General features: G+C 41.8%; 1 protein-coding gene across 1 annotated transcript in view; it reads right to left on the minus strand.

Annotated features, from left to right (window-relative positions):
• Positions 1–763: 763 nt before the first annotated feature.
• The window catches only part of ENPP6 (ectonucleotide pyrophosphatase/phosphodiesterase 6), a 161,452-nt gene continuing 134,252 nt past the window's right edge, over positions 764–27,963 (minus strand). Inside the window, exons 6-8 of the mRNA XM_043971241.1 lie at positions 25,304–25,441; positions 6,994–7,117; positions 764–1,109 (exon numbers count right to left, since the gene is read on the minus strand). Coding sequence (XP_043827176.1) covers positions 904–1,109; positions 6,994–7,117; positions 25,304–25,441 — 468 coding nt within the window. The 3' untranslated portion in view covers positions 764–903. The remainder of the gene's footprint in view (positions 1,110–6,993; positions 7,118–25,303; positions 25,442–27,963) is intronic.

Genomic DNA, 27,963 nt, shown 5'->3' on the forward strand with positions numbered 1-27,963 from the left:
TGAGCAAACATTCAAATATCAACAAAGTAAGGGGGGTGGATCACTGCTATGGGCCTGTTCCATTCTGATTCTTCATCGTAGCTCATTTTGAATGTGACTTTCTGCTATCCAGTACTAGAGAGATTGATATATTCAATCTTTGGCTAAACTAGTCACTTTGCTTTGCTTTGGGACTTCACAATCTTTTCACCTAAACTGTGGGCAAAGAGACCCAATGCAAAGGCACACTCTGTCTGGAAGGTTCTGGGAGGAGCAATTCCTCTTTCAGTTGGATTAGAAGAATGAGAAAGTAATTGGCATTGACCTAGTCCTTTTAGAAGAAATAGATGCCATTATAAAGGTGAATACCAGCTAATGCTCTTGTATGAGAGCATGACTCAGGCTAAGACTGGCCCAGGTGGTGGAGATGGGCCCAGAAGACAGAAACAGGACCAGCACCAAAGTCAGCCAGGACCTTTGCCCAGCTGGTTGTCTTATCATGAATCTCTTGGTATGAAGAACAAATGCTTTATGGATAGCCAGGGTACTTTCTACCTTCAGGCAAAAAAATGGCTTAAAAATAATAGAGGGGCATCTAGGTGGTGCAATGGATAAAGCACCGGCCCTGGATTCAGGAGGACCTGAGTTCAAATCTGGCCTCAGACACTTAACACTTACTAGCTGTGTGACTCTGGGCAAGTCACTTAACCTCCATTGCCCCACACAAAAAATAATAATAGAAAAAGATTTGTGTGCAGGAGAGTATGCATATAACCATCTCATAAATAGTCCACTTATAATTTATTTAGGCTTGATTCTGTTAATGAAGCTATTATTCAAATACAAAAGGAGGGAAAAACAACAACTTTCCACTTTGGAGACACACTGACTGACATTGTTTTGGGACTCAAGTAATCGGCTCTGTTATATAAACAGTAACAAGAGAGTGAATGCTAGAGTGCAGCTGCTCAGTGACACGGAATGTGCCGCACTGGGCTGGTTGTTCAGCATGCATGCCACTCGGGACCAGGAGCCGTTGTTGGGCAGCGGCGTTATCCCCACCAAGTTGCACAGAATATTGTAAACATCCACTACTCTGATTGGAGCTGCTCTGAAGTTGGTCTTGAAATCTGAAAGGGAAATAGAAAGAGACTCTCATTAGATGAGCAGAGAGGAGTTGAGTTAACACAGAGAAGGAGGCGGGTGTATTTCTTGGGCAATACAATCCTTTGCTAGAGAAACAGTAATGCTATAGACAAAATCCAATGAGCTAGAAGCAGATTACAAAATAACAAAAAAATCCCTCTTTTTATTTTTTAATACAATACTATTTTACTGAGTTGAATGGTTTTTCATACTGAACTAACAATAAGTATAATGCAATCTTACATTCTCTGCATCTTTGAGTTCATCATGGTTGGGAGTGGAAAGGGGAACAATCCTTTATTAAGAGCTTACTATATTTTAGCCATTGGACTAAGCACTTTATTGATAATATCTCATTTGATCAATTGCAAGATGATAAAGGCCCATCATTGAATATTTTACCCACTCCTTAGATGCCTTCACTTTCTGTAGATAGCTTTGTAGCACAGTGGATAGAACCCCAGGCTTGGAATCAGGAAGACTAATCTTTTTGAGTTCAAATCTAACCACAGATACTTATTTATTAGCTGTATGACCATGGACAAGTCACTTAACCCCGTTTGCCTCAGTTTTCTCATCTGTTAAATAAGTTGGAGAAGGAAATGACAAAATACTCCAGAATCTTTGCCAAGAAAACCCCAAATGAAGTCATGAAGTGTTGGATGAGTGAAACAGCTGAATGACAACAACAGTTGATTTGTACTTGGTTTTTACAGTTACCTTTTTCCTTTTTTTTTGAATCATTAAGGTCTGGGATTCTTCTTGTCATCCTTCAGCTACCTTGTAAACTGGCCTCTCGATCTGGATCCCTCAATGTCCTCATGATTGTATTACTTCCAGCTTTGATATTCTCTCTATATGTTTGATCCAATCTGGTTGCTTTGACCACCTTTATTCCCATTAGTACCATTTCTTAATCCTATATAAAGACATCTAGGACTGTGGTGTTAGGGTCCAACCATGGTGGTTCCACTATCCTGGATGGAGAAAATAGTTTGTGGTAATAATTTTTGTAAATATTTTCCAGTTTTCTTCTGTTTGTAGTCTTCCTTTCATTTTCATCCTTGATTACAATTAGGTTGACTTGGCTTTGTTAGATAATCTTGCCAAGCTTCTTTTAGACTAGTTTTACCCTCTACTGCATCTCTCTACTTTATGAGACAATACTGCTTCTAATCATCTATTATCCTTCTTGATAAGATTTTACAAATGAGTTTCTATTCTAATCTGGGTTGACTTTGGCAAAAAAACACCTCACTATTTGGCAAGTAATTTCAAATGTTTTCTGACTAAAGCATTTTATGGGCTTTTTTGGTTTACCTTTTTATAGCAATTAATTTTTCTTGGTTAGACTCCTAAACAAAATTATTATAGTCAATACTGATGTCATTTATGTTATCTGTTTCTTGCTTTGGGTTTCCAAAACCCTGTTTAAATAATTCAAGATTAATTCTTTTCAATTGAATGCATTATCTTTTTCTCACTACTATTCTTTATTTTTGATAATTATAAATTCTTATTATAGTTTTGAAGGCTATCTACTGATAGCCTGACTGTGAACAGATGACTCAGGAATAACTTCCATGTCTGTAATGCCATTTCCCATCTCTTAAAATTTAGTCAGTTTCATTTTTTGTAATGTTGTTTGCGCTATGTCCAATGCCTACCAATTCTTTTTTTTTTTAAGAAAATTCATTTGCACAATCTATGTCTTAATCTATGTCCCTTGTGTTAGGAGATCCATGCAAATTGGCACCCTAGTCACTTAAATAGGAAGTTGGTTTTTTTCCTTTTAAACATTTTTTGGAGGAAGAAACTTAAAAAAAACAACAACAATTAAGCTACCCCTCCCACTACCTTCGTGCCCATGAAGCAAATGATAACAAATCAACACTAAAAAATTAAATCCCTCAATACATATCTTCATAGTCAGGAAAAAGAGATTCCCATGTTAGTCATGCCTGAAAACGTGTTTCTTTGTGCATGTTAGGTCATTCCCTTCTCTTATCTCAATCAGGTGATGAGTGGCATGTTTCATCTTCATTTTTTAGACTTCTGGCTTATTGTTGCATTGATTAGAGTTCCAAAGTCTTGTTATCATATAAATTGTTCTCTTAGTTCTGCTCCATTTGCTCTGAATAAGTTCGTAAAGGTCTTCTCAGTTTCATCTAAAATTACCCATTTCTTCCTTCCTTATGGAACAACAATAGTCCATTGCATTCACATGTCACTGCTTCTTTAGTAATTTCTCAATAGTAGAACATCCCTTTAATTTCTAATTTTTGGCTGCTATGAACAGAGCTACTAAAGATATTTTTCATATATAGGTCCTTTTCCTATTTCTTTGATTTCTTTGAGGTATAGGCCTAGGAGTAGTCTAGTTGAATGAAAAAATATGCATGGTTTGGCAACTTTATGGGCACAGTTTCAAACTGCTTTCCAGAATTCACATCTGGACCAATTCAAAGCTCTATCAACAGTGCACTAGTGAGTCTTTTCCCATAGCCCCTCCCATTTCCCCCCCTTTCCTCTTTTGTCTTCTTTGCCACTCTCATATATGTGCATGGAACCCTAAAGTTGCTTTAATTTGTGTTTCTCTAATTATTAGTAATTTGGATCATTTTTTCATATGATGGCATATAACTTGGAATTATTCATTTGAAAACTGCCTATTCATGTCCATTGACCAGTTATTTTTCCAATACATGGTTATTTTTCTAATACATTTGAATCAGTTGCTTATATACAGGACATTCCAAATTTTTTGTAGTTTTAAACTGTAATAAACTTTGGAACTATGAAAGTTATACTCTTATAAAAACACATTTGGAAGGGCTAATTATTAAAAATATTTAAATATTGATAATTTTCTTATTACAGTTTAACATAAACACTGTCTTGTGTTCCAGTTGATTTTCTAACTTTGTAAAACCTCTTATGAGCAACTGCTCGGTGACAATGTACAATGAAGGGTTTGGAGATGCCCTCTAAGTTTCCTTTCAACTCAAAAACCTCAGGCTCTAATAGGAGAGCTAAGATTAGAACCCAGCTCTCCTGAGAACTGCTCCAGTGCTCTGTCCTCTATACTCTGCTAGGTGGTAGAGGATACTAGATCTGGAGCAATGAAGGCCTGAGTTCAAATCCAGCCTCTGACATTTACTAGCTGTATTAACCCTGGTTAAGTTACTTAACTGCAGCCTGCCTCAGTGAATGGGGATAAAAATAGCACCTACATCACAGGATTGTTGTGAGGATCAAATGCAAAAATACTTGTACAGCTCTAGTATAGTGCCTGGCACATAGTAGGTTCTTAATAAATGTTTGTTCCTTTTCCAGGGTACATTGACAGTCACTTTGACTTTCTGTTTAATTCAGATTTTGAATCCAAGTTTTAAAAAAAGTAACATTTAAAAATATGGATCCTTCTGAGATGAAATACTATACAGACTAGGGTTGTCACTGTTCACCTTGGTCTGTTTTCCAAAATGTGGTTTGCTGAATTTGCAGAGAGGCCACTAAATCTTGACCTTATCTTGAATGTGGAGTTCCCTCAGACAAGATGAGGCCGTACCCATCAGAACCTGGGATCATCCAGAGCAAAGTTGTCTTTGCAGACACGACTAATGTGGAAATATGTTTAACATGATTGTAATGTGTAACCTATATCAGATTGCTTACTGGCTTCAGGACGGGGGAGAGAAGGAGAGGAGTGAGAAAAATGTGAAACTTTAAAAAATGTAATTAGAAAAAAATTTAAAATTAAACAAATTGTTTTTTTGTTTGTTTGTTTGTTTTTAGTGAGGCAGTTGGGGTTAAGTGACTTGCCCAGGGTCACACAGCTAGTAAGTGTTAAGTGTCTGAGGCTGGATTTGAACTCAGGTCCTCCTGACTCCAGGGCAGATGCTCTATCCACTGTGCCACCTAGCTGCTTCTTAAAATTAAATAATAATTAAAAAAAAAACAAGAAGTAGGAAAAAAAGTTGTCTTTGCAGACTCATTTTCCTTTTCCTTTCCCTTTTTGTAATGCTTGCCAGGCTCTGGAAGACCCCAGACTGCTCAGGTTGTAATCTCTGCAACAGCAGGGATGTCAGACTTCTTACCTAAGCTATAGGCACGAAGCAGGATTTCAACAGGCTGGGCCTTTATCTCCGCACCCAGCCAGAGGGCTAAGCAAGGCCAGGCTATTCCATTTTCTCGGGAATAAGCTAGCCAGGCCATAAAGCCGTTCAATCTTTCAGGAGAATTGAAGAAAGAGCAATTGGAGCCAGAAACTTGGCTTTCATGAGTTTCCAGAGGCTTGTTCCGCCTGGAAACACTTTTGTAATTAGTTCTTGTGGAAGGGAGTGGGGGAGAGTGAAGGATGGAGGACTTGCTTCTGGCTGTGACTGATCGAAAGCTTTAAGTCTTGGGGGAAGATGTGGCAGCTCTTTTTCCCCCCCAGACAAAGTCTTTCAGTTTAACCTGACTCAGCTTTGGGTATTTTGTTTTAAAAGGTTCTTTGGGGGGTGTGGGGGGGGTGCAGCTAGGTGATGCAGTGGATAAAGCATTGGCCCTGGATTCAAGAGGACCTGAGTTCAAATCCGACCTCAGACACTTGACACTTGCTAGCTGTGTGACCCTGGGCAAATCACTTAACCCTCATTGACCCGCAAAAAATAATTTAATTTAAATTAAAATTTTTAAAAAGGTTCTTTGGTTTGTGTCGAAGAATTCTCCTGCTAGAACTGATCATCAGTGGCTCTGACTCTATCACACCTTTAGTGCGACTTCCTAATGATAACTGTTTTGAATTTGTGATGTGTTTTTTCTCCCAGTCCTCTAGAGAAAGTAACATTCTTGATTAAAATCCCTGGGGTCCAATGTCCTGTATCCTGGGGGCAGCTAGGTGGCACAGGAGATAAAACACCGGCCCTGGATTCAGGAGGACCTGAGTTCGAATCCAGCCTCAGCCACTTGTCACTTACTAGCTGTGTGACCCTGGGAAAGTCACTTAACCCTTATTGCCCTGGAAAAACAGACAAACAAAAAACAAAGAAAACCCAATGTCCTGTTATCCAGATGAAGCAGATGTGGCCCGGTAGAAAGAATTCTAGAATTGGGGCAATCTATCACTAGCAGCAGGTATCTAGTATCCAGTGTGATATAAGTACCACAGTCAGAGTCCCAGAGTTAAAAGAATTAGAGATGGCTTATGGGGGCGGGGGGGGGGGGATGAATAGAGAGAGGCTCCAGACCCTTCTCAGGACAATAATAATAGCTAATATTTATATAGCGCTCTAAATCAAGGTTCCTATCCCTAATGTGACTGAAGCATTGGGTCCAGGGTCACTGGAAAATCTCCTTGGGTGTTGATCCAGAAACTAAGCTGACCCCACCAGAGTGCCAAGCATTGGACATATCGGCTGGAGAGGTTCCTCTCTCAGCCTCCCTAGAATGACCATAACAGGTTTGACGCATACAGCTGTCAGCAGCCCTGGTTGATAAGCCTTCCCAGACATTAGATAGCTGTGAAATAACATTTTGATGAATTAAGTGTAAAACGAATCACGGACATGTGGAATACATTCCCCCCCCCCCCTCCCCACCACCGCAGCCACCACCACCACCACTGCACTCAGGATTCAGAATTTACAAGGAAAACTATTTGGCTACACTTGCCAAACCCAAGAAGCATTGGGAAAAAATCCAGCACAAGATGTTGGAGACCTGCTGGGTTTTCTCAGGCTCCCTCAGAAATAGCAGGCAGAAAAGACATCCCTCCAGCCAGCCTAGGAGAGCTGACCCAGGCCTTCCCTTTATGGGGAACCTTTATGGGAAGCTTCTGCCAGGGGAACCGGCTGAGGCACCCACACTGTCCCATTGGCTTACCGGGTCCGTAGGCCAGGAAGATCCCCCTCATGTCCATGAGCTCATTGTCATAGCCGTGCCAGCCGTGCTGCCAGCCTTCCCGCTTCCCCGTGCTATTCATCCAGAAGGGGAGTTTTTCTTTTTTCTGAGGATCAAGCAAAGGAAACATAAACCGTTGTGTGTGGAGTGACCACAATTAGAACTGGAGAATCTCTGAGTAGACAAGGGCCTTGGAGGTCAGCGAACCCAACCTACTACTGGAGGCAAAAGAGGGTATTCCTAAAGCAATGACCTGGAGCAAGGTAGTATAATGAGTAAGAGGGCCAGCTATGGAGGTTAGGAAGACCCTCAGTTCTCCTATCTGTAAAATGGGGGAAATAATAGCCCTTAACTTACAGGGTTGTTGTAAAGATCTACTAGGACAATATCCATGAAGCACTTTGAAAACCCTAAACCTCTATATAAGTGCTAGGTAGTATTATTGCTCAGTCAATAAGCATTTATTAAGTGCTTTTCTATGTGTCGGACACTGTGTTAAGTGCTCAGGGTACAAAGAAAGGCAAAACCACAGTCCCTGAGTTGAAGGAGCTATGTTGTAATGGGAGAGAAAAACATGCAAACAACTTCCATAGAAACACACATACACATATACACCTACGTCTGTACACGCAAAAATATTTATACACATACATATAACATAGATAGAAGGTGTTATTGATGTAGGTGGCCCAGTGAATAGACCATCTGGAGTCAGGAAGACATATTTCTGAATTCAAATCCAGCCTCAGACTGGATATATTTAATATATATACACTCATAGACATACATATAGACATACCCATACACATATACACATGTGTACATGAATGCATGCATGCATGCATACATACACACAAATATCCATATCCATATAGTATTAGAGGATGATTTTGTTGTGGTGGTGGTAGTTATAGGTGTTTCAGGGCATAGAGCATGGGACCTGGAGTCAGGAAGACTCATTTTCCTGAGTTCAAATCTGGTCTCAGACACTTACTAGATGTGTGACCCTGGGCAAGTCACTTCATCCTGCTTGCCTCAGTTTCCTTACTTGTAAAAGGAGCTGGAGAAGGAAACAGCAAATCACTCCACTATCACTCCAAATGGTGCCATGAAGAATCAGACATGACTGAAAAGACTGAACAGCAAGGCTGCTGGCATTTAAAATCCTTCATGGGCGCCAAAGAGCCTTTCCAGACTTATTCTACATTATTCTCCTTCCAGCCAAACCAGCCTCCTTGCTGTTTCTCACATAGGACACTCATTTCCCATTTGTGTGCCTTTGCATGAGGACATCCCCCAACGTGGAATGTGCTCCCCCTTCACATCAAACCCTTAGTGTTCCAAGTTTTTTAGCTCAAATACCACCTCCCTCCCACCTGACTGTTCCCTGATTCTCCCCAGCTGCTCCTACCTTATTACTTCCCATTTGTGCTGTATATATTTTGGATACATTAAAAAAATAATTATTATTTATTTATTTTTGCTGAGGCAGTTGGGGTTAAGTGACTTGCCCAGGGTCACACAGCTAGTAAGTGTTAAGTGGCTGAGGCCGGATTTGAACTCAGATCCTCCTGAATCCAGGGCCAGTGCTCTATCTACTGCGCCACCTAGCTGCCCTTAGATACATTTTAATAGGAGCATATTTACATCGGTGCCTTCCTTTATAGATTGCAAGCACCTTATGGGCAGGGAACTGGTTTTTTTTTTTAGTTTTGTCTTTGAATCTCCTAGTCCAGGGATAGCTCACAGTGTCTAGGCACATAGTATTTCAGTCATTCTTCAGTGGTGTCTGACTCTCCATGATCCCATTTGGGGTTTTCTTGGCCAATATACTGAAGTGGTTTGCCATGTCCTTCTCCAACTCATTTTACAGAGGAGGGAGTTGAGGAAAACAGAGTTAAGTGACATTCCCAAGGTCACACCACTCCTGTCAGAAGACAAATTTGAATGGAGGAAAATGAGTCTTCTTGACTTCAGGCCCAGCACTCTATCTAATTACCACCTAGCTGCCCTCATATAATAGTATTAAGAAATACTTCTTTGCTTAATTAACTGATTGGGATCATTGGGGAGGCAGCTTGAAGTGATAGGGAGCTGCTCACCTTACCAGGCAACCCATTCCATTCTTAAACATCTTTAGTTATAAGGTCTTTCTCATATTGATGGAAATTCTGCCTCCCAGCATCCTGGAATCACAGTATCAGAGACCATCCAGTCCTTTTTACAGATGAAGAAACTGAGGCCTGGCTAAACAGAGTGACCTGGTCGGAATCACAAAGCCAGCCTCCAATAGGACTGGGATTAGAGCATTCAGATCTTGCCTCCCAGTCCTTTAACTTCTGCCCTCTGCTACCCCAGAGGATAACCCTGCTTCTTCCTCCACAGGACAGTTCTTCACACCATGCCGGTCTCCTCTTCAAGGTGAACATCGCCAGTTCCGCAAATAGGTCTTTCTTGTAGGTGGTTTCAAGACTCACCATTCTACTTGTCCTCCTCTGGTGGTCAATAGTTACAGATGCTTAATTATCAGGGGGGAAAAGCAGTTTTAAGAAATCTTTGAATACTCTATAATCATGGGTAACTGCATTTCTAACACATTCCACCGTCAATGGTTTCGATTTCCCCAATGAAGGAAACTGAAGTGATTAATCTTGATGGATAAATTGGGGACAGGCAATCTACCATTTCTTGGTGTTCTCTGACACCTAATGCCCAGTGCTGCTGTCAGCACCCTTCTCTAGTTGATTTAACTAATCAATCAACAAGCATTTCTCAAGCACCTCCTATGTGCTAGGCACTGTTCTAGAATTTGGGGATACAATGACAAAAAGTAAACAAGCCTTGCTCTCAAAGAGTTTACATTTTATTAGGAAGACTTGTGTGTGTGTGTTTGCGTGTAGAAGAGAGAGACAGAGATAGAGGGAAGAAGGGAGGGAGAAAGGGTGAGAGAGGGAGGGAAGGAGAGAGAAGGGGAGAAACAGAAAGTCAGAGAGATATGGAGGGAGGGAGAGAGAGATAGAAAGAAAGAGGCAGACAGACAGAGAGCCAGAGAGAGAGAGAAATAAGAGACAAGGAGGGAGAGAGGAAGAAAGGAGAGACAGAGAGGGAGGGAGGGAAGGAGGGATGGAAGGAGAGAAAAGAGGAGGAGGGAGAGGAGGGAAGGAAGGGGAGAGAGGAGAAAGAAAGGAAAAGAGGGAGGGAAGAAGAAGGGAAGAGGGGAGGGAAAGAGAGAGAGGAGAGAGAAAGTCAGAGAGAAATAGGGAGGGAGGGAGAGAGGGAGAGATAAGAGATAGAGGGAGACAGGAAGAGAGAGGGAGAATGAAGAGAGAGAAAAAGAGGAGAGAAATATACCCCCCCCCATATATATATATATTTCATGTATAGATAATATGTAAATTTGGGAGGAGAGGGGATTATCAACTGAGAGAATCAACAAAGGCTCCCTATAGATGGTGGCACATGGAGTGAGTTTAAAACAAAGGCTCCCGAGGGGCTGAGCAGAGGATGCAGGGTACTCTAGGTATGGGAGACAGCCAGTACCAGGCTCCATAGATAGGTAAAATTCAGACAGACAATGCTAGGCTGGATCTGACCCTAGCTCTTTATTACGTCTGGAACAGCCCAAGTCACAACCCTGAGCCAATGTTGACATCCCCCAAACACTCTTCCTCCCTATAGCATCCCTGCAAGAGGAGGAATCCACAAATCTCAGGGTTGGAATCTATTCCTACGGGTATTTGGCAAGAATCCCCTGCTGACCTTGCAGGAGACACTTCTGTTTTTTCTTTTTCTTTTTCTTTCCTTTTTTTTTTTTAATTTTGCAGGGCAATGAGGGCTAAGTGACTTGCCCAGGGTCACACAGCTAGTAAGTGTCTGAGGTCGAATTTGAACTCAGGTCCTCCTGAATCCAGGGCTGGTGCTTTATCTACTGCGCCACCTTGCTGAGCCTAGGAGACACTTCTAAGGATGTCCCTCTGAGGCTGTTTTCTCAGCAACAAAAGTAGGGTCCCTTCCAGCTCTAAATTTGTGCTACCAAGTTCCTCCAAATGGTAAAATAGCATCTTCTTGAAGACCTAAAGTGAGGGGGAACCTAAAATGAGAAACCCAAGAAGCAGCCCCCAGGGCGCCATTCCTGCCGCCCTGCCCAATGCTACTCCAATCCTCCGCTCAACGCTATCTTTTACTATATTTTTTGCCTACCACTGATTCTAGTCTAAGCCAGTCCCCATTCCACACTCCAGCACCCCCACTAGCTAATCCAGCAGAAATGCCCCAACCATCTCCTCTCTCATCATAGTCATCAGAGGGGGAATCTTCTTTTTGCTTCACAGATCAAAACCGGTACAGAATCTTCCACTCCCAGATTTCCCCTGTTCCCTAGTCTTCCCACTGTACTGACGCCACTGCCCAAGACCAATCATGGTTTACCGATAGTAGGCACCTCAAGAGAGGCTAGTTACACCAATCGGTGGGAACCTTAAGCCACCAGCAGGCGCTGGGGAGCCAGGCAACTTGCCAACACCACCTTAGAGTTATCCTCAGGCCCCCTGTGCACTCCCAACAATCCCCAGATGCTGCCAGCTGTTGGGTGAAAGCCGCTCATCGCTCGGGACAGTATGGCGGGGACTGCAAGGGTGGAGCCCCTGCCCCCTTGTCCAGCTGCCATGTCTCATTGAATGCTCATCCCCTCACACCCTGTAAATCTCTCCCTTGCATTATTGCTTTTTCAAACCTCTCTCTTTCATTGACTTTCTGTTTCCTGATTTCCATCAGCCCTGCCTCCAATCTCCAGCTGTCATTAATAACTGCCCAGGTTGATTCTGCATTATTGCCTGGCAGCATTTCTATCGTGTTGTCGTTTCTCCCCACTCTCTATCTGTCTTCAGTGATGATTGCACCACCTCTGGATTTAGCCTCATCAGCTCATTTTAATGAATGTGTTGCTTTTTCACTTCCTGTGCTTGCACATCTACAATGGCTACAATCCTAATCAGGGCATGAGTATTATTAACATCAATAGTAACTATTCTTTCTGAGCATGAAAGTAATGTAAAAGACTAAAAGGGCAGTCTGCGGAAGTGGAAAGAGCGCTGGTTCAAATCCTGTTTTTGCCATTAATTAGCTGGATGATCTTGGACAAGTCTCCCACCCTAAACCTCAATTCTCTCATCCAGGAAGTGAGGGAATTGGACTCACCGATCACTATGATTCTTTATCTCTTTAATGTTTATAATTTTGTGAATTGGAGTTCAGATAAAAATGGACTGTCCAAGGACTTCAAAAAACACAAAAATTCAGCTGCATGAACGTCATTAAAGAAGGCAGTAGATGTGAAAGTCTGCACCCAGAGCTAAATTATTTCAGATACACAATTGGTCTTGGTGATGGTTTTCAATGAATTAGATAGATTTGGATTAGATTTATCAATCTACCCCCCCCCAAAATTATTAAGTACTTATTACTACATTTCCAGGCACCGTGGGAAACACTGGCTGTAGAAATATAATGAGGGCTTAGCCAAAGTTGGCGGGGGTGGGAAAGTCATGTCATCAATGACCCTAATTTTGGAAGTGCATGATAACAAACAGTATTGGAGACAGATTGGCCTTGTAAGATTCAAAGGGTTGGGGGACCGAGTTTGTGAACTGTCATAAGCCTGAGGAACAACCTTCAGTGACCCTGTCCAACTATGAATTGACCCTCTGGCAAAGCTCTCACGTGAGGCAAGCAAAGGAGCAAACTCCTCCATTGGCTATACTGTTCACACCCGTGAACTTGATAGCAGAAAGAACGAACACCTCAGCTAAGTTTGAGCCTCTTATTCCTAGGGACCAAATGTAGAGGGGAGACCGTATTGCAGTTCAGAAGGAAATTTAAAAAACCTTGGGTTCTTCCTATATCTTAGTAAATATCCATTTGTCAAGCTAATTGGTATAATTTGGTTAATCAATACTGAGGAAATATAAGTTGGCTAATGTGATTGATATTGAATGAACATGCCACATTGTGGGACTGAGTTGATAAAATTAGAAGAATCACTGCAAGAACTTGGGGCTACCCCTGGGACCTCAGTGGGGACATGTAGCCATCCCTCGATCTCCTGATTTTCTAGTACAAGTAGGAGTTGGGACAAAGACTACCAAAGTCTATCTATATTATACGAAAAACAAACACACACACACACACACACACACACCAGTCCCTGCCTTCAAGGAGCACAAATAAGAGAGAAAAAACACAAATAAATAAGCTCATGCTAGAAACAGAGTAGAAGGAAGATAATCTTAGAAGGGAATGCTGAAAGGATGGCTAGGTGGCTCAGAGAATACAGGCTCTGGAGTCAGGAGGACCTGAGTTCAAATCTGTCCTCAGACACTTACTAGCTGTGTGACCCTGGAAAAGTCACTTAACTCTGATTGCCTCCCCCCACACCACACCAAAAAATAAATTAAAAAAAAAGACAGGAATGCTCAAGAAGGGATTAGGAAGGCCTCCTGCAGAAGGTAAAATTTATTTGGGTCTTAAAGGAAGGTCCCCTTGGAAAAAGTTGGAGATGAGGAGGGAAAAGAAATCCAGACATGGGTGACAACTGGTGGAAAGAAAAGTAGCTTTGGAGTCAGATTGTTGTTGTTTGTCCTTCATTCTTGAAGAGGATCAATGACATCAGGAGGATGATGTCTTCACTTGCAAGTAAACTGGATTTAAGTGAGGCAGGGCTGTGCAAAGTCATCAGCCTCACTCTCTCCTCCAGAGCCATCAGTGTCCAGTGGCAAGACAAGGTCAGGATGACTGGTGACGGCTCTAGATGCAGTGGGGGACCTTGGCCTTTCAAAGCTAAGGCCTTTCCCAGGTCTCAGGCTGTCTGAGGCTTCATCCATTCAGTGATTAAGGCTAGGTAAGAATTGAGCCAAAAGATGGGCCTAGTTTGCCTTCACAAAAGAGGAACTGAGTTCAAATTTTGCCTGTGACCTCTACTACCTGTGTAACCTTGGACAAGCCACTGAACTCCCCTAGGCTTCAGTTTCCTCATTTGTACAATGAGATGGTGTCTGAGGTTAGATACTATGCCTGTTGTAGGGACCAAATTAGAAAGGAGACTAATGATTCATTTTCTAACATATTCCTCTTCCTCCACTACCCAAAGAGCCTTCCCTGTAACAAAGATTTAAAAAGAAAAGGAAAACAATTTATAGTGAACATTATTATATTAGTAGATCATATGATGGGCAGCTAGGTGGTGAAGTGCATAGAGCACTGGGTCTAGGATCAGGAAGACTCGTTTTCCTGAATTCAAATCTGGCCTCAGACACTTACTAGCTGTGTCATCCTGGATAAGTCATTTCCCTCTGCTTGCCTCAGTTTCCTCATCTGTCAAATAAGCTGGAAAATGAAATGGCAAACCATTTCAGTATCTTTGCTAAGAAAACCCCAAATGGGGTCATGGAGAGTTGGACATGACCGCTGGAAACAGCTGAACAACAACAAGATTATATGATGGGAAAGCTAATTTGTAAACTATTCCCTTTGACTTTTATTTTCACCCTGCCCCCTTTTTTCTTTCGGCTACTTTGTGGACATGCTGTAGCCTGGGGATCTGTCCTAAGCATTAAGAATAGGGGGTGTAGGGGCAGCTAGGTGGTGCAGTGGATAGAGCACCGGCCCTGGAGTCAGGAGTACCTGAGTTCAAATCTGGCCTCAGATGTGTGACCCTGGGCAAGTCACTTAACCCCAATTGCCTCACTAAAAACAAAACACACACACACACACACACACACACACACACACACACACACAAGAATAGGGAGTGTAGACTTATAGTAAGAAATAAGGCTGCAAGTCAGTGAATTGGCCATAGAGTGAGGAATAATCATTGGACAAGGTTGGGTGCTTCCATGTTCTCCATGCAATCACTGAACCCTAGATAGGAAGTATAAAGGGACGTAAGAGTTTCTCTAGTCCCACCTCTTCATTTTTACAGATAAGGAAACCAAAGCACAAAGAGAAGTAATTGACCCAAGGTCGGATGAGTGAAAGTAGTGAAGTCATGACTTGAACTTGGATCATCTTACTGCAAATCCTGCACCTCTCCCCACATTGCTAGATCAAGCAATCAATGGGCATCTTTTGAGTAGCCACACTCTACACTAGGTCCTGGGAATATAAAAACCAAAAATGAAGCAGTCCTGCCCTCAAGAGCTTCCATTCTGTGGGGGAGACAACATGTATAATGTATCCACTACTGTAAGAGATCCAGAACAAGTGTTCTTAACCTGTAGTCTGCAGACTTATTTTTTAAAAATATATTTTGAAGATTACATTTTAATATAATTGGTTTACTTTCCTGTGTAATCCTGTGTATTTTATTTTATGCATTTAAAATTATTCTGGGGGCAGCTAGGTGGCACAGTGGATAGAGCACTGGCCCTGGATTCAGGAGGACTTGAGTTCAAATGCGGCCTCAGACCCTTGACACTTACTAGCTGTGTGACCCTGGGCAAGTCGCTTAACCCCAATTGCCTCACCAAAAAAACCAAAACCAAAAACCAAATAAAATTATTATGAGGAGTCCGTTGGCTTTTACCAGCTACCAAAGGGATCCATGACACAAAATTGGTTAAGAACCCCTGGATTAGAGGAAGACCCCCAACAGTGGCCCAGGATGGGTAGGCAGCACCCACAAGCCCTGATCTAGCTCAGTAGAAGAAGCACCCACAATGAAGTGAGCCCAGATCAAAGTAACAGGGAGAGAGTAAGGACAGACAGACCTTCGTCCAGAGGCATTCTCCTGCTTTTTCTTTTGGTTGGCACCCCTCCCTCGCTTCCCCCAGGGTCTGTGGAATCGACCTGGCTCTCTGGGCAATTTACTCACTCCTGACTGCTGCATTTTTGGAATCTATTAGCACTTGTTCTTCTCACCCTTAACATTCCTTTGATGTTCCTCTCTGCATAAATCAGCAGATGGCTGCTATAGCAGGAGAAATTGGGGGGGGGATGGAGGGAGGGAAGGGGAGAAAGAGGGGGTCGGAGGGAGGGAGAGAAAGGAAGAAGAAGGGGGTGGAAGAAGGAGTGGGAGGGAGGGAAGGAGAGGGAGAGAGAGAAGGAGAGAGGGAAGGAGGAAAGGAGAGGAAGAGGGAGAGAGGAAGAGAGAGGGAGAGGGAAAGGGAGAGATCAATAGGGAGGGAGGGAGAGAGAGACAGAGAGACTGAGAGACAGAGACCCCTATGTAGGCAGACACTGCTAGGGTGACCCACATTTTACCCTCACCAGGAAACTTAGGTTTCCAGTTTCTCGGGATGGCTGGGTGGCTTTGGCGTGAACAGCATGTGTATCTTCCCTGGCACAGAACACTGAGAGAATCATGAAATTGCCCCCCCTTAAGAGGGCACCAGTATGGACTACCTCTACCAAATACACTCATACACTCTGGCCTCCTTCCAGGAAGAACTAAGATGTTAAGTCTGCCCGGGACACAAACCCTCCTCTCTTTCTAAGTACTGCCCTTTCTTCATACCCAATAACCCCCAGGAAGCCTTCTCCATTTTCAAGGATTTGAAGAGTAGTAGAGCAGAAGAGACCCCAAAGGGCAGAAGTGGGAATGACTGGTGGAAGTCACAGAAAAGAAGATGTAGGCTCAATATCAGAAAAATTGTTCTAGAAACCAGAACTGTTCAAAGTAAAATGGGCTGGCTTGTTGGGGAGTGAGCTCCCCATCATTGGTAGTATTCATGCAAAGATTGATTTACCATTTGCTCATATGTTATAGAGGGGATTCTTTTTCAAGTGTGGGTTTAATAGAGGCATCTGAAGTTCCTTCCATTTCTTTCCCTTTTGGGGGGGGGGCGGCAGTGAGGGTTAAGTGACTTGCCCAGGGCCACACAGCTAGTGTCAAATGTCTGAGGCTGGATTTGAACTCAAGTCCTCCTGAATCCAGGGATGGTGCTTTATCCACTGTGCAAAGTGGCTGCCCCCAAAAGCCCCTATTATCTTTTTTTTTAATTTTAATTTTTTTTGCAGGGCAATGAGGGTTAAGTGACTTGCCCAGGGTCACACAGCTAGTTAAGTGTCAAGTGTCTGAGGCTGGATTTGAACTCAGACCCTCCTGAATGCAAGGCCAGTGCTTTATCCACTGCGCCACCTAGCTGTCCCCAAAAGCCCCTATTTTCAACATTCTTTAGGTGAAGCTATGCAGTTCTACAAATTCTCAAATACTAGTGTCTATGAAGAACTGAGAATGAAGATCAATAATCAATTAATCAACTAATAAACATGTATTAAGTGCCTACTACGTGCTAAGCAGATGACCTTAAGAACAAAGAAGCATCACATGACAGGAATGCAAGTAGACGGCAGCATGTTAGCAAAAATGACTTGTATGCAGGAAATAGACAGCCAGGTGGTGCAGCGAGTTTGAATCTTGTCTCGGACACTCACCAGTTGCATAATCCTGAACTAGTTACTTAACCTCTCTGTGCCTCAGTTTCTTCATCACTAAAATGGTTATAATAATAGCACCTACCTCACAGGGTTGTGAGGATCAAATGAGTTAACATCTATAAAGTACATTGCAAAGTTCAAAATGCCATATAAATAATAGTTATTAATTTTTATTAAGACATCCTAAAAGGCATAATCAAGCCATAAACAACATTTTTGTTGTTGTTGTTGTTGTTCAGTCTTGTCCAACCTTTAATGACCCCAGGTGGGGTTTTCTTGTCAAAGAGACTAAGTGGTTTGCCATTTCCTTCTCCATTTTACAGATAAGGAAACTGAGGCAAACAAGGTTAAGTGATTTGCTGAAGGTCGCACAGTTAGGCCAGATTTTAACTCATAAAAGTGAGTCTTCCTGATTTCAAACCCAGGACCTTATTCACTGAGCTACCTAGCTCAACAAGAGGGAAAAACAAACAGTTGGTTAGTTATGTCAGGGAGAGCAGATCCCTAGACTGCGATCCAGATATTTGTGAAATATGAAGAATTATCCGAGGGTACAGAACCATAACAAGGAATTTTTATGCCTGGGGCATGGGAGGGAGACAGGACAGAGGGTGGAATAGGGAAGTTGGAGGATGGAGAGCTCATCTAGATGATAACCCTTGAGAATAGGAGAAGGAGCAGCCTGGGACACTGTGTGACTCTAGGAGGTTTTTCACCTGAAGGACGACCTGCTGCTGCTAGGGAGGTTGGGGTGGGATGAGATGAACTGCGGTGTGGCTGCTGGGAGGACTATTTTAATGACTTGCTAAGTTATCTTCTTGCCTCTAATCTTTGTTCTCTTTGTTTTGTTTTGTTTTTGTTTTTTCAGGGCAATGAAGGTTAAGTGACCTGCCCAGGGTCACACAGCTAGTTAAGTGTCAAGTGTCTGAGGCTGGATTTGAATTCAGGTCCTCCTGAATCCAAGTCCAGTGCTTTATCCACTGCGCCACCTAGCTGCCCCATTCTTTGTTCTCTTTGGGTCAGAGGACACAATGGGCCATAAGTCCTTTCTGCAGCTGTACCATCGAAAAAGTGAATTCGGGGCAGTTAGGTGGTGCAGTGGATAAAGCACTGGCCTTGGAATCAGGAGGACCTGAGTTCAAATCCAGCCTCAGACACTTGACACTTAACTAGCTGTGTGACCCTGGGCAAGTCACTTAACCCCAATTGCCTCAAGAAAAAAAAAAGAAAAGAAAAAGTGAATTCCTCCCAGTGTATATCATATTATTGATGATAATAAGAATTAGAGCTATAGATCACTATTTCCACCCCACCTCATCTTAATTCTTGAAGCATCATCACTTGGATGTAGGCAGGACTTCTGTAGTCACCTCCTCAAAAAGAGCAGACATTAACGTATTCCCAATTGAGTTTAATATTTCATTTATCCTGCCACTTTTTAAAATAAACCTTTTTTTTTTTCAAAAGAAAAATTTTTAAAAGCTCCTCTTGGAAGATTCTGTGAGATTGGCTATCCTTTTCCCCTCAAAATTTTCAGTTCAATAAATCTAATTTGAAAAATATTTATTAACTGATTATTATTATTATAATCTGGTGTTGGAGATGCCAAGACAAAAATGAGAACCCCAACCACCAAAGAGCTTCGTTCACATTTATAAGCATATTCAGAATACTTACAGATTGACATTGTCTGAATTAAGATCTATAAATAATGGAGACAGATCCAAGCTCTGTTTTCAAGGAGATGCATGCGCAGGTATGCATGCACAACTGATGGATAGGCCAGTCAGATCAGGAGTCACCCAGACAAAGCAATATGAAAAATAGCAAGAAAGGAAAAATTGATCTTTCATGAAACTTTAGTCCTTTCCAGCCTACATGGATGGAGGCTTTGTGCACTAATGAATTTGAAGTCAGGGGATCAGAGTTCAAATCCTGGATCAGCTACTTGCTCCTGAATCTCAGTCCCTTAACTTCCCAGTGCCTCAGTTGTTTTTTTTTTTTCATTTGTAAAATGAGAGGATTAGACAAGATGACACCTAGGGTCCCTTCCAGTTCTTTCTTTTTTTTTTTTTGGTGGGGCAATGAGGGTTAACTGACTTGCCCAGGGTCACACAGCTAGTAAGTGTCAAGTGTCTGAGGCTGGATTTGAACTCAGGCCCTCCTAAATCCAGGGCTGGTGCTTTAAGATCCACTGTGCCACCTAGCCGTCCCCCTTTCCAGTTCTTTTACTAGAATTCTGTGGTCTATGTGACTAATCTGAGATCCAAACCTTGGTTCTCCACAGCACTGCATCTCTGCCTTCCACCTTTCATGAGGCAAAAAGAAACTATCAACAAGCACTCTGGGCAGCCCCTCGATTCTCTCTGACAAATGAAAACCTGCTTCCCTTTCTATAGCTAGTTCACTAATGGTGCTTAGAGAGATGGGAAAAGAAAGTGAACAGAGGCTTCTGACTGTCGTGGTCAGAATGGCAAGCTTGTCGCTTTTAATCATTCCTGATTGGGAATAGGACTGTGACCATTAGGGTCTCCGCCATAATGAAAATGGTCCTGGGTTCATCAAAAACAGCACTAAGGGAACCAAATGTTAAAGGATTGCAGGGCTGGGGGATGGAGAGTAAGGAGGTGTTGGGGAAGGAGGCTGGAATTGTGGAATTTCAACAGTTGGCTCCAACCAAACCACTCTCAGCTGTCAGTGACTCAGCTGTTTTTCTAATCATGTCAAAAGCAGGAAGCAATCATAGCTAACCATGCTAATGCAAGCCCAGAGAGACCATGAATTCAAGAGGGAGCGGTTAGCCATGGTGCAGATGTGAGGTACGGCCCAACAAAAGAGCTTCATCACATGGGCTGGCATGTTGGTTAAGTAGCGATATGCAATATTCGTTTTCCATTTGTGGGTCTATTTTGCAAACAGGAATATGAGAGATTAATATCCCTGGCACAGAGCAGTGACCAGGGATATAGGAGAGAGTTTTCAATTCTCGGCAGCCAAGAAACTATAATAAACACTAGAGACTTCAAAGAAAAAGTCTGAGCCAACAAGGAAAATCAGTGTGTTCAAGGTCTCTTTCTTGAGATTTTTAGCAGAAAAATAAATAAAACCTCAAGAGTTCATTAAAGTAGGGTCTCAAGGCATCGTTTCCCTTACTAGACCCTAATAATGGAAATAAAACATTTATGGAAGAGCAAACAAAAGAAATCCCACATAGTTGAGGTAATAAGGAAAAACCATCAGAAAAGGGGAGAGTCTAGAAGACAGATGCAAATAACAGCATATACTCAAGCAATTATCAATAATTGGGGAAGCCAGGTGGTCCAGTGGACAGAGCACTGGCCCTGAATTTGGGAGGACCTGAGTTTGAATTTCATCTCAGACACTTACTAGCTATGTGACCCTGGGCAAGTCATTTAACCCAGTTGCCTTAAACATCTGCAGTCATCTCCAGTTATCCTGATGTATATCTTGCCATTGGACACAGATGGCTCTGGAGGAGAGAATGAGGCTGGTGACTTTGCTCAGCCCTACCTCATTTAAATCCAATTCACTGCAAATTGTGGCATCACCCCGATATTATGGTCCCCTTTGAGAACAAAGGACAGACAACAACAATGAATTATCATTATAATTATAATAATCGATAATTTTAATTATCAATAATTAGAGAGGTTTTCTTTTTTTAAGATTTCAGCTTTCTGAAAACGTTTTTATATTTAACTGTGTGGGATTTCAGCTACATTTAAAAAAAAACACCATTTAATATACTTCTGTCCTTTAGGAATAAAACACCATCAGGATTTTTCCCTTGCCCTCATTTCTTACTGTTTACTTCCTTGGAGAAGTGGGCAATGAAGAGGGAGGGAGAAAGGTGGAATGCATGAAGCATGAACAATTTATCTCTGCATGCCTAAGTGTTTATAGGATTTCCAACAGGAAGAGACCGTACAAGTTTACCAACTTCAGTTTGCAGATGAGAAAACCGAGCCACAGAAAAGTCATGTATGTGGTCATAAATCTAGTGGAAGATGAGGCCCAGGGATATTAAGTGATTCACCCAAGGTCGAACAGGTAGGAAGCATCAGAGGTAGGATCGGAATCCTCTGACCCCTGGGCTCAAAATTAGAGAGCTTACAAATGGCAGAATTAGAATTGAGTCGTCACATCAGACATTTTGAGCTGGAAGTGACCTTAGAGATCATACAGTCCAGTCCCCTGATTTTAGAGATGAGGAAAACTGAGCCCCTCAGTCATGAAAGGACTTGCTCCAAGGTCCCACAACCAAGAAGTGTCTGAGGTAAGCTATGAACCTAGGTTTTCGTGACTCCAACCTCAGTGTCCCATTCAACTCTCCTCTATCTGTGTGTATATTTGTTCTTTGGGGTTTTAAGATTTGATTAGCTTAAAGCTTATTATTATTCTCTTTCTCTGATATGTAGAATACTCAGGAATATGCAGATGCTTTAAAAATATTAAGAAGAAACAATATGGAAATATTTTAATTCTCTCTTTTCTCTCATTAAAATCAAAATAGAATTAAAAAAAATATTCACTTGGGGCAGCTAGGTGGCATAGTAGATAGAGTACTGGCCCTGGATTCAGGAGGACCTGAGTTCAAATCTGACCTCAGACACTTGACACTCACTAGCTGTGTGGCCCTGGGCAAGTCACTTAACTCCAATTGCCTCACCAAAAAAAGTTTTCACTTAAAAGGCCCCCAACAAATTTCCTTAGTCATTATTTTCACATACCAACAATAGTTCTTTAAACAACCTTGAAACAGATTTAAAAACCTGTTAGTCCTGTAAAAGTCTAGCCTAAAAAATTGCACCAGCCCTGGTCACATTTACCATTTATCACATTTATCTCTGTTTAACCTCCCTGCCACAGTGACCTGGCTGAGTCAAGTGGGGACATGGTAGAGTTGGCCTTGGATCAGGGCTGGGCAGCACAAGCAGCCAAATTAGAAAAATAAGAGCTTTGGAGAGACAGGTTGAGTCAGACAAATAGTCAGCTGCCTTCTCGAACTCTACTGTGTATCTCGCCTCCTAATTAAGGTGGTGTAGTGGTGTTAAACTCACAAAGAAATGGAGGCGACTAGACCCACACAAATATCTCTGTGGGCTTCCTATCGACTTAGTAAACTACATATTAACATTATCTAAATTCTATTGTATATTTATACTATTAAACACCTCCCATTTATATGTCAGTCTGGTTTAGGCTGCACTTGGGAGTGTTTACTGGGAACTCCCTGCACTGATCAAAGAATTGATTCCCACAATCAGATACCTCTTCACCCTCTTCAACTGATTACTATGGTTGATTCCAGGCTTTTGGGTTCTGGTCCTCTGAAGAAGTCCTGGTACTGGCCCAGGCTTGCTTTTGGGTTTGTGCTAGTTTGACTCTAGATTTTTACCCCACCCCTCAGGTCAGGAATTGTCCTTCCTCCACCTGGTGTTAGCTTGCTCCTTGGCATGCATCAGCCTCATCCACAGGTGAGATGGGAAGAGGGAAGCAGAATATAAATATTGATAATGCACTCACTATGTGCTAGGCATTGTGCTCTGTATTTTACAAATATTCTCTCATTTGATCCTTATAGCACCCTATGAGATAGGTGATATTACTATTTTACTATGAAGTGAGGAAACAGGCAGAGTGACTAGCCCAGGGTCACACAGCTAGCAAGTGTATAACATTGATTTTGACCTCCAGGACTTCCTGGCCAAGTCATCCATCCATTGTACCACCTAGCTGCCTCTCTTCTATAGAATAATGGTTTATATTCAATGCCCAGGCCCACAGATGGAGCCCATAGTAAAATGACACTGAAGGGCAGAAGGGTCAGTGGCAAAGTTCCCCTAAGGTGAGCCAGTGTCCCAAGCTCACGCTCTATCCACACCCGTGGTCCACGTCCCTGGTCTGATTAACATTTTTATCAATAACTTGGACAAAGGTAGAGATGCCACACTTATCACATTTTCAGATGACACCCTTCTGGTGTGATAGGTAGCATACAGAATGGCAGAGTCAGGATTAGGAAAGATGTTGGCATGGTGGAAGATGCCATCTACCAAAAAACACAGATGGCAAACCCAGGTGAAATAGTCCCATTCCAATGGAGAGAATTGTGTTCAATAGAACATTTCCTTGGATGTTATAAAGGAGCTGGGATCTCTTTCGTTTAATTACTTGCCCTACTGTAAGGCTTTGTTGTTGTCACCAAATAAAATGTTCAAAGTCACTAATAATCAGGGATTCAGGTGTAACCTCACACCTTTAATCTGGCCAAGATGCTAAAAGTTGAGAAAAGTAATTGTTGGGAGGCTTGTGGGAAGATACACACATTAAATTCATTGCTGGTGCAACAATGAATTGGTATAACTCTTCTAACTGCAATTGTAACTTGGGTAAGAAAAGGTAACAAGTTATTCATACCCTGTGGACCCACTACTGGGATTGTACTCCAAGATTAATGACAACAAGAAAATAATCATTAGTTCAAGAATGTTACTAGTAGAATTATTTGTGAGAACAAAAAACTGGAAGAATTATATTCCCTCAAATTGTGAAATGACTTAAGAAATTATGGTAATGAATGGAATAGAATATTAATGGACCATGAAGAATAATGTCTATGTGGAATTTGGAGAAACATGGGAAAGACTTGTAGGAAATGAAGCAGAATAAAGTAAGAATTAGAGCCAAAAGAACAATATACACAGTGTAAGTAGAATCAGCAACAAAATGTGATGAAATAAAATGGTCAGTGTTAGTACCCTACCCTCAAATTGAAGGGTGAACAAGAAATGGAATTTTGGTCCAGATCAGGGATTCTTAACCTAAGCCCAAGAACTTTAGGGAAAGCAATTTATAACTGTATTTCAATATAATTTATGTCCCTTGAATCTTATGTATTTTTATTTATTCATTATAGTATTTATTATATTACTTATATTTATTTTATTTTGCCTCATCAGGTTACCAAGAGTCCATGACACACAAAAGGATTAAGAATCCCAGCTCTGAGCAGACACAGGGAATAGGGAATGTTTGTTTAAGGAAGCAATCAGGATTAAGTGACTTGCTCAGGGTCACACATCTAGTTAGTATCTGAGGGTGAATTTGAACTCAGGTCCTCCTGACTCCAGGACCAGTTGTACCATCCACAGCGCCACCTAGCAGCCTCAGGAAATAACCATTATAAGGAGGTTTATATTAGAGTGTTTGTTAAGAGGGAGTTGCTATGTTCAAATATACCACTAACTTTTAAAAAAATCAATTATCCAAAATGACTAATATGGTAATGTTTTACATAATTGCACATGTATAACCTATATCTGATTGCTTACTACCTCATGGGTGGGGGTAGAGGGGGAAGGAGGGTTAGAATATGGAACTCAAAACTTTAAATAAAAATGTTTATTTTTTAAAAAATCAATTATGGGTAAAACAATGCAAGTTCCTGGATCAGCAGGTGAGCCACTATGGCAACAGAATATCATACTTTCACTTTTTAAATACAAAAATTTGAAAATGGATTATATTGAGGTAATAGATATGGGGGGAGCTTAACCACATTCTTTGGGGGTGGGGGTTAGCAAGCATTTTATTTATTTTTAAATAGATTTTATTTTTCCCAATTACATGTAAAGACAATTTTAACATTCACTTTTTAAAAAACTGAATTCTCAATTTTCTCCCTTCTCTTTCCCCTCCCTAAAAAAGGATAAGAATATGTTTTATTTGTGCAGTCATACACAACACATTTACATATTAGTCATTAACCACCACAGAATTTTAAGGCACTGAATGATTTTTACTATTTATCCTTAGCCAACTGTCCACACTTTACCTCAGTGATGAACCATCCTTCTTCAGCCAGTAGAGTCAGAGGAGACACAAATTTGCCTTTCTTGTAATGAAACCTGGTGGGAATTGTTTCCTTCTCATAAACGGTCATGTGTTCCACCAGCTTCAGTTTGTTAGCTACCTGCCAAGGAAGCCAAAGAATGATGGTTTAGGTTGTTCCTGGTTTTTAATGAACAATTGTGGTCCTAAACTGGATGATCTTAATCTTAGCTGGATCATCACAATCTGGCTAATGGTGCAAAGGACAAACAAAAGAAGATGCCATTGTTATAGTACATGAGAAAACTTTCTGCCTTTGGGCACAGAAAGCACAGCGGTATTGAGGGAGCACTACTTCTCAAATGGGAGCACCTAGGTGGCCCAGTAGGTAGAATGCTGGGTCTGGAGTCAGGAAGACTCATCTTCATGAGATCAAACCCAGCCTTAAACACTTCCTAGCTGTGTGATCCAGGGGAAGTCATTTCACCCTGCTTGAGTCAGTTTCCTCATGTGTAAAATGAACTGGTGAAGGAAATGACAAACCACTCCAACATCTTTGCAAGAAAACTCCAAATGGGCTCATGAAGCGTCTGAAATGACTCAACAACAACTTCTCAATTGAAACATCTGGAGGAAACAGCCCAGAATAGGGATGAGGAAGGGTTTTCTCACTTGTTTGGACCAAGGGGCAGGTGACTTATATCCTCCTAACTAACTGACACACATATGTATGTGTGTGCATATGTTTATACATGTATGTGTATATACATGTATGCGTGCATAAACATATACGTAGATATGCATATATGTGTTTATAAATATAAATATATATAAAACCAGGACCTGTCAGTTCATTCCATTGGTCTATACCAAGAGTATATCATTCACACAATTGAAGACTTTAAGTAATAATACTTTCTGCTTTATGATTGCATTGATTAGGAGAAGGCTAGGTTATTAAGGTCTTTGAACATCAAACAGAGGATTTTATAGCTGATTCTGGAGGTGATAGGGAGTCACTGAGTTAATTGAGTATGGGTAGGGTAGGATATGGTTTAACCTACACTTTAGGAATATCAATGTGGTAGCCGAATGGAGGATAGATTGGAGTGGGGAGAGGCCAGAGGGAAGCAGAACCACCAGCAGATCATTGCAATAGTCTAGATGTGAGGTAATGAGGGCCTGTACCAATGTGGTGGCATTGTCAGAGGAGAAAAGGGGTTCATCTGGGGAAACTAGGTGGCACACTGGATAGAGCACCGGCCCTGGATTCAGGAGGACATGAGTTCAAATCTGACCTCAGGCACTTGACACTTACTAGCTGTGTGACCCTGGGCAAGTCACTTAACCCCAGTTGCCTCACCAAAAAAATAAATAAATAAAAGGGGTTCATCTGAGAGATGTTGCAAAGTCTTGGCAACAGATTGAATGTGGAAGGGTGAGAGATATAAAGAGGCAAAACTCACTCCTAGGTTGTGATTCTGAGGACTGGGAAGATGAAATTGCCCTCTATATTAATGGGGAAGTTAGGAATGGGAGGGTCTTTAGGGGAAAAATAATGAGTTCTGTTTTGAACATATTGAGTGTAGTAAGATGTTTACTCACCATCCAGGTTGAGATGTCTGAAAGGCAATTGGAGATGCGAGATGGGAGATGAAGAGAGAGGTTAGGACAGGATAGTTAGATTTGAGAATTATCAGCATAGTGGAAGCTGATGAGATCCCCGAGTGAGGTAGCATAGAGTAGAGGGCCCAGGATGGAACCCTGAGTGTGAAGTTAGAGGGTGTGATCTGGATGACGATCTAGCAAAGAAGACTGAGGAGTGGTCCAGGAGGTAGGGGGAGAACCAGGAGAGAATGGTGGCCCCCAAACCTATTCAATGCCTAGTGTACGGTGCCTGGCATACAGCAGGTGCCTAATAAATTTTTGTTGTCTGATTAATTAAACTCCCACTATGTTACCAGCCCTGCACTAAATATTGGCAACACAAGTCAAAAAGCAAGTCATTCCTTGCTCTTGGGAAGCTTATATTCTGATAGGAGGCAACAACACATTTGCAGAAATGGTGACCAGAAAAGAGAATTTTGGTCTAGGCCGTCACAGGAACTGTGAATGGGAGAGCTCTCCCCATGGTGGGGGTAGGAAAGAAATCAAATGAACTCATAGCATATAGCTTCATAGAAAAGTCTCTGCTGGAAAACTGCAGAAAATTTAATAAAACTCCCGCAAGAGCATTTTTATTTTTCAGCTTATCGAATAACTTTAAATATCAATTCCTCTTTAACTAAAATGGAGGTTTTCAGCACACAGTCCTTGGGTTTTCCTTGACATGCAACATAAAATTTCATCTCATAAGCTCTTGAACTTGTAACTTTTTATGGGTGGAAGAAGATGCTTTTTGGCAAAGGTGCCTGACTTGGTTTTGGATTGAGGTTTATTTATGAATACCTTTGCTTCCATCATTTACTTTTCAAGGGTGACATTAAATGCTCCTTGCACTCTCTGGGTTTATGGTGGTCTCTGGCTACTAGGCTTGAGGCTTTTTTCCTTGTTGAAATGAAGTTCATAAGATGTGCCAATAGTCTTTAAAGTTTTAAAGTGTGTTTTATGATAAGCAATGGTTTTGAGCAACTGCCTGATCCATTTCTAAGAGAAGCTGACTCT

Source organism: Dromiciops gliroides, chromosome 6 (assembly GCF_019393635.1).
Source record: "Dromiciops gliroides isolate mDroGli1 chromosome 6, mDroGli1.pri, whole genome shotgun sequence".
NCBI classification, from domain to species: Eukaryota; Metazoa; Chordata; class Mammalia; order Microbiotheria; family Microbiotheriidae; genus Dromiciops; species Dromiciops gliroides.